The 7,867-nt window shown below is 33.2% G+C and overlaps 1 protein-coding gene across 5 annotated transcripts in view; it reads left to right on the top strand.

Annotated features, from left to right (window-relative positions):
* Positions 1-7,284, top strand: part of Mybl1 (MYB proto-oncogene like 1) — a 33,179-nt gene extending 25,895 nt beyond the window's left edge. For 2 of the 5 annotated variants that reach the window (XM_051197089.1, XM_051197097.1), the window contains 7 exons: positions 1,067-1,435; positions 2,588-2,730; positions 3,145-3,259; positions 4,329-4,445; positions 4,682-4,786; positions 5,262-5,441; positions 7,092-7,284. In XM_051197089.1, coding sequence (XP_051053046.1) covers positions 1,067-1,435; positions 2,588-2,730; positions 3,145-3,259; positions 4,329-4,445; positions 4,682-4,786; positions 5,262-5,441; positions 7,092-7,220 — 1,158 coding nt within the window. In that variant the 3' untranslated portion in view covers positions 7,221-7,284. The remainder of the gene's footprint in view (positions 1-1,066; positions 1,436-2,587; positions 2,731-3,144; positions 3,260-4,328; positions 4,446-4,681; positions 4,787-5,261; positions 5,442-7,091) is intronic. The other 3 variants (XM_051197113.1, XM_051197105.1, XM_051197121.1) reach the window with 3 other exon arrangements.
* The last annotated feature ends 583 nt before the right edge of the window (positions 7,285-7,867 follow it).

Raw genomic sequence — 7,867 nt, forward strand, 5'->3', positions numbered from 1 at the left:
TGTTTAGAAGCTTAGTTTAATATTTAATAAACATTCACCAAATTAAATGTTAAGCATTGGACAATTTTGATATCTTTTGTAGAGGTTTCTGGCAAAAAAAAAAAAAATTAAATGTTTTAAGTCCTCAAGTATGTATCTTCAAAAGATGTTTTAGAATTAAAAACTGAATTCATTCTTTATTAGATGGATTACTTAAGTATATTAGAATGTTTTAAACTAGAGAAACTATAAAGAGAAAAATTTAAATCTATATATTTAGACTTGATCATTTGATATATAGAAACACACACATGTAATTCATGTTATATTTTTATCTTATATTATGAGCGTGTCTTTGGTTTCTTAACATGCATGTAATTTTTGAACAGGGTCTCACTGTGTAACCCTGGCTGACCTGGACCTTCATATGTAAACCAAGCTGGCCTTGAATTTACAGAGATCTTGCTGCCTCTGCCTCCTGAGTGCTGGGATTAAAGGCGTGTGTCACAATGCCTGAATCTTAAACATATTTTTAAAATTTGAATTTTGAGGTTTTATAATATTGCATCACATGACTGTAAGACAGTTTGTTTACTGAATGTGCTGTTGTTACTGTGAGTTTAGAGGGCATCTAGGTTTTTAGTGTCATCAGTAAAAGTAGTGTTTATAGTTTGTTATTAATTCATGACAATGATATACTTGGGTAAACTGAATTTCTAAATCAAAGTATATGTTCCATACATATTCTCAAATAGTTATATAGAGATTTATAGTATTTTTCCATTTAAAAGAATGATTTTATGTACAATTAGTTCTTTTTAATAATAGCCTAAAATAATCTCTCTTTTTGTAAAATTATTTTGCCTGCTAAATTAGATGAAACATTACCTTGGAATATTGCAAACTGATATTATAAAAAATTGTAAAATTTTCTTCTAATATCCTGCCTAATTAAACAGAGATGTTTAGACAAAGTTTACTTTTACTGATAAAAATGAGTGAATCATTTGTTAGAAATTGTCATACTGTGTTGGGATCATGTTTAGTTGGTTACAGTTGAATGAGTTAAGAATTGAATTTTTTGTAGGACCCTGTAGCATGGAGTGACGTTGCCAGTTTTGATCTTTCTGATGCCGCTGCTTCTCCTGTCAAGTCTACCCCAGTTAAACTAATGCGAATCCAACATAACGAAGGAGCCATGGAATGCCAATTTAATGTCAGCCTTGTACTTGAAGGGAAAAAGAACAGCTGTAATGGTGGAGACAATGAAGCTGTCCCTCTAACCTCCCCAAATGTGGTCAAATTTAGCACTCCACCAACCATCCTCAGAAAGAAGAAGCGGATACGAGTGGGCCAGTCTCTAGGCAACGAGCTAGGGGATGGCTCATCCCATGAAGGAAGTAATACAGCACTGAGACACACACCAGTGAAAACACTACCGTTTTCTCCTTCACAGGTACTGATGCTCTCACTGTGTTTACAGACGAGACGAGACGAGTTAAGTCTTAGTGTCTGGATAGCAGTGAACTCAGTATCTCACAAAGGGTAGCATCTGCATTATAGCACCCTAGAATTTCAAGAGCTGAAAGAGAGGTTTTCTTTGTCATATAGTCCTATTTCTTTGTAAGTCTCTTTGGGAAACTGGCCGCTAGAAATTAAATGATTTATTCCAAGGAAATGAGATTTTCCACTGCCAGAGCTTTATGCATCAGTGATTTTTACTGAAGTAAACCCTATGCTAGGAAGCAAAGTGGGAGATGCTTATGTCACATGCCAGTTTGGACATTATCCTTTGAAAGAGTTTGATTGCTAATCCTAGGTGAGATGACTCAAGTATTAGAGACAGTAGTGACAGAGCCAGTCGATTACACTTATAAGTGGCACTCTGGAAGCGATTTCCACTCTTTCATATTACTGCTTCTAGTCTGCTAGTGACAAAAGTAGATTAGCATTTCATAGTAGTATGCAAGTTAAGTCTCAGTTAGTGCTCTGTGTAATTTAGAGAGTGGACTCTTGTTTTGTTCGCTTAAAGTATCTGTGCTTCTAGGCAGGCAGATTTGCTATACACTTAACTTTCAATAGGCAGGCAGTGTTCCTTCCCAAGGCTTGTTCTTCCTGAGCAGGTGGCACTACAGGAGCACACACCATGCCCACTCAGTTATTCTAGTCTGAGTTCAAGATACCCTCAAGGAAAAGTATACTTAACATCATTTATCCATAAAAGCTCACAGTTAGCTTTCTTAGTTACACTCTTGTACAAAACTGGGAGATTTATTGCAACAACTCTGTATGGTTTCTGTAGATCTGTATTTGGTGGCATACTGTTTTAATTTTTTGTACTATTATAAAACCTGACCATTTGTAAGACAACTGTTTCTTAAATTTTTTTTTTTTTTTTAATGTGCTAACCTCTTTGAAGTTGTTCAAGTTTTGGGAGGCAAAACAAATATCTTGCCTTTATGGAGCTTAATTTCCATGAAGTAGAAAGTATATGTAATATTATTGAAAATCTTTTCCTAAAGCAATAAAAAAAGTCTTACCAGTTTGGTATTTGTATAGGAATTTTGATGTTCTAAAATATTGTCTGTGAATTCTCTTCCCCCTTTAGTTTTTTAATACATGTCCTGGGAATGAACAACTTAATATAGAAAACCCTTCATTTACATCAACCCCAATTTGTGGGCAAAAAGTTCTGATTACAACTCCTCTTCAGAAGGAAGCAACTCCCAAAGACCAAAAAGAAAATGTAGGGTGAGTCTGCATTAAATAATTATGTTAGGGAGGGCAGGAAGCATAATATCAAAGGTATGTTAGCATTTTGTTCAAGTGAATGGGATGTCATATAATCTCTATGTCTGTAGGACTTAGAAGTTTGTTGTTAACTGTTTTTAAAGACACAACTTCCTGTTTAGTTCCTATAGAATACTGAAAATTGGCTAAATGTAGCATAAAATTTTTACTTCAAGCAAATATTCTTAGTACTTTTTCTAAGTAATTTTTTTCTTTTAAAATTTTTTAATTAGAGTATAAGTGACTTTAGGCAACCATATTTTAAATATCTCAGTAATGCTTTTAAAAACGTGTATATAAAAATGTAGTTTGCCTTCCTTAACATATGTGAACTCACATCATGATAATAATACAGATATCTGAATGATTGACTAGGTTTAGAACACCTACTATTAGAAGATCTATATTGGGTACTACACCAAGAACTCCAACTCCATTTAAGAATGCACTTGCTGCTCAGGAAAAGAAATATGGACCTCTTAAAATTGTGGTATGTGTACTTTTTATTCTCAAGCACTTTCCTGGTTTTGATTAAAGAAAATGGCTTTTATCATCTTGAAGTTTTAGCATTAAAAATTGTTCTTTGAAACTGAAGGAAAAGTTTATCTCTTAATGTATGAATATAAATTGTGTTAATCTTCCTTGGCCTGTAAATAATGCTTTGTTTTACTCATTTGAAGTTTGTGTGTTCTCATGTTACCTAGAAGAAAATAGTTGTTAATGGCATGCTTATTTTTCTTAATGTTAAAACTTATAATTAGTAGATTCACTGCAGTAGAATTAATCTTTTGGTATATCTAATCACTTAATGCTGCTTAGGAAACTAACGGGTCAGGGAACCTTCTTGAAGTTCAGTCTTCTCTTCTATGAACAAGTTATTAAGTGCACCCCAGTTTTTAATTTTGAACTAAAAGACAATAAAAATTAAGGGGCTTGTCTCTAGTTCCAATATAATGAGTACTGAGTTGTTACTGCTATTATTCTTGCTGTAACAGTAGTTCATGAATTAATACATCTGTGAAGTACTTTAGTTATTTGTGTTCTCATAAATACTGTTATCTTTAAAATGCCTCAGAAAAGCCCAGAACATTCTAGACATATGCAGATATTTTATAAATTTAGTAGAATAAAAATGTGACTTAAATTTGATTTCTTCAATGATGATTTAAATGTTCTATTTTTAGTAATTTTGGGAGGTGGTTCATTACAATTAATTAACATTCATTAATATTTTAAGCAGTTATTTTTGCTGTAAACTGATTAGTTAATTTATATATATACAGCATGTAGGAGATAATTTTTACTATTGGAAAAAGACAGTTAAAAAACAAAGCCCAAGTATTTATTATTATTGTGGGTGCACAAGCAATGATATTCTTGAAGAGGTTAGAGGATAGCTTTGGGGAATTAATTCTCTCCTTCTACCATGGACTACAGGGATGGAACTTGGGTTGTCAGGTTTGTTGTCTTGAGGGCCAAAAGACAGGGTTTTATATACAGAGAGAGAAAAAAGGAATTTCTGGCAATTGCCTTTTAAAACCTTTAAAAAAATAATTTAGTCCCAGCCACTTGCCTTCTTGGAAGAAGACATTCGAGAAGTTTTAAAAGAAGAAACTGGAACAGACATATTCCTCAAAGAGGAAGATGAACCTGATTACAAAAGCTGCAAGCAAGAGGTAATCTTGAGTATTGTTTATGTATATTTCCATAGTTAGTTAGAGGAGGGTCTTTATGTAACTCTAGCTGCCCTCAAACTTGCAAATCTCCTGCCTGAACTTTCTGAGAGCTGTGCTTGTGGGCGTGTTTTTCCATGTCAGCTCTTTCAGTATTACTGTTAATCAGAGTCTTTTTTTATCATGTTCAAGAGACTTGAATATAAAGTTACCTTGTAAATTATTATTGTTTTTTTTAGCATTCTGCATCTGTGAAGAAAGTTAGAAAATCACTAGCCTTAGATAACTGGGACAAAGAAGAACCAGGCACTCAGCTACTAACTGAAGACATTTCAGACATGCAGGTTTGTAAAGAATTCATACATGTTTTTAAATGGCTGTCTTAAGTCATGGTGCTTCTCATATCATAGTCATTGCTTGACCAGATCATTTAAAAGAGAGTCACAGAAAATTTAGGACTTTTTTGGCTACTTCATAGAGAATCTACTATCTATGAAAAATATATTATTTTTTAAACATCTTTTATTTTGAGAGAAGGTAGTTTTCTGTATGATGTCAAAAAATGGTGGTTCACAATGCTTTAAATTTTAATTACCAAAATATTACTATAGCACTAGAGATTTATTTTAGTTAGTTAACAAAATAATCACTGTAGCAAGCACTAGAAGTTTAGTTTGTATAATTACCAAGATATTACTATAGCACTAGATAATTCATCAAAGCCAAATGCTTCCTAAGAGGAAAATTAGCAGGACTTCCTCAGTAGTCTCTTGTCTCTACTTTTAAATTAGTTATTTTCCTCTTTCTTTTTTCTCTTAGTCAGAAAATATACTTACAACATCTTTATTAATGATACCATTATTGGAAATACATGACAATAGGTGCAACTTGACTCCTGAAAAACAAGATATAAATTCAGCCAACAAAACATATACACTTACTAAAAAGAAACCAAACCCTAACACTTCTAAAGTTGTCAAATTGGAAAAGAATCTTCAGGTATGGATTTATAAGTTTCTTTAGTGATTTTTGTTGTTGTTTAGTCAATGATCACTTTAAACTTACTGATCACAAGTTATAGTTTTTCTTTTAGAGTTTAAAATTGACAAATGCAATAAAAAAATCATTGTTATTTTGTCACTGAAAGCAGGTTTGGGTTTGAGAGAGACTCACTTATCAGTGCACATACCAGCTATAGAATTGGAGTTACAACTCCAGAGACTTTTAAGGTTTTGTTGTTGCTGTTGTTTTGAGACAGGATCTCATCTCATTATGTAGTTAACCTTGAAATCATAATCCTGCAGTTTCAGATTCCTAAGTCCTGGGTGCCATCATATCTGGCTCTTTCATGATTTATTTATTTATGTGTGTGTGTGTGTGTGTATATACACATTTATATGACATATTAATCCACTTCTGGAACTTCTTTACCTTTACCTGTAAAATAAAAAAAATGAATAGCCACATTTGTTGTTCTGAAATGGTAAGTAGTTGGAAGCATTTTCAGCATGATTTTGTAATGGCTCCCAATAAACGCTGCATCAGATGCTATAAAACAAAACAAAACAAAACAAAAAATTCCCAGTAAGTAGATGTAAATGAAGGCTGGTAAAATTCTTGTTATCTTAGTTTTGCCCAAAGAATATGAATTGTTGGAGAGGAAGATTTGTTTTTATGCTGCGCTGATTGCAGAAGTTTCCCTGACATTCAAGCATCCCTTGAGAATACCTTTAACAATCAAATATAGGTACCTGTCGTCTGTCTTGAGCCATGGCTTTCAAGAGTGACATGATGTACTCCCTTAATTGATTTAAAATGCTTGAATCCCTAGTGTTTATCATAGAGCTTCTTAGGAAAGTTCATTATGTAGTAATTCTTACATATAATATGGATGTCTTAACCCTTTGATAAGGGAGAAAACAAAGAGGGTTCATTCATAGTTCACTTTTGGATATTATACCTTTACTCTTAAGTTTTTCTTCTTTTTCTTGGTACTGGGGACCAAACCCAAGTTTCCCGCATGCTAGGTAGGTACTCTACCAATGAGCTACATCTCCAGCTCCTCTCTTTAAAACTTTTGCAAAATTTTGGGACAAAAGAGATTAATTATTTCTTTTCCTATTATGATTCATTTGATTTGTGGGGAGATGTTGGGAACAAAACTATTATACCATCACCATAGGCCAGTGAGAAATATATGTAATTACAATAATTATACAAAATTGATCATAAATATTTTAGTATGTGTTTTAAAATATTGCACCTCATTTTAAAAGATATAATATTGTTATCAAAACATTTTATAACAATTACTTATAAAATTCCTAGTCAAAGTAACTGATTTTTAAAAGTCTAGTTATGTAGACTTTTAGGTGCTTGCTACCGACGCTTATTGGCTAGGTTTGGTTCTGCAGCCCACATGGTAGAGTCAGAGGGCTTACTCCTGAAATTTGTCCTTTGACTTTCACATATGTTGCGCAGTATGCTCTGCACACATGCGTGAACACACGCATGTGCGTGAGCACGCGTGCTCGCGCACACATACACTTGTGTGCTCACACATATACAGATGTACACATTCTAATTATGAAGTGGTTTGGGTAGTTGACTTTACTAATTTTTACATCACTATTGATATTTCCTTCATAGTCAAATTGTGAATGGGAAGCAGTGGTATATGGGAAGACAGAAGACCAGCTTATCATGACCGAACAAGCAAGAAGATACCTGAGCACTTACACAGCCACCAGTAGCACTTCGAGAGCTCTGATACTCTAATTGTTACTAACACTGATAGAATTGCTACCCCTTATTGTGCTCTCTGCCATATTAGGATGCAATGAAATTTGTCTCAGTTAATTCTTTTAAAGGATTTAATTACATCCCTAAAATGGTTTGCATTTTTTCTATATTGGACAGGCAAAAAACATTATAAGCCACTTAAAGTAAGGGGTAGGCAAATTCATTATTTACTTTTTAAGAAATGAGAGTTTTTAAATTTGTTTTTAAAGAACAAAATGGGAAAATAAGGATGTTCATTGTATAAAGCAAATTTCATACAATTTCTTTACTGGATATATATTGCTACTTTCTCCAGGCTGTAGTCTGTTATAAACAAGTTAGTCTCTGTTTAGGAAGCACAGGGGCTTATGAGTACTTTTGCACATGTGCTCACTTATTTAGATGACCGTTTATAAAGAAACTCATGAGAAGATGTTTCCAGGATGCTAGAAAGTTGCACTACTAATTTTTGGTATTTTTCAGAAACAATGAAATTAACTACAGTGTTAAGCATATTTATTTGAGCATAGTAATAAAAAAGCGTTGAAAGTGGGCTTTTTCTTACTAGTAAAGAGTCAGTATTTCTTCATAAGTCTCAGAAGAGCTGAGAATTCTGTTGAATGTATTGTACAGTACGTAGGAGC

Source organism: Phodopus roborovskii, unplaced genomic scaffold (assembly GCF_943737965.1).
Source record: "Phodopus roborovskii unplaced genomic scaffold, PHOROB, whole genome shotgun sequence".
Taxonomy (NCBI): Eukaryota; Metazoa; Chordata; class Mammalia; order Rodentia; family Cricetidae; genus Phodopus; species Phodopus roborovskii.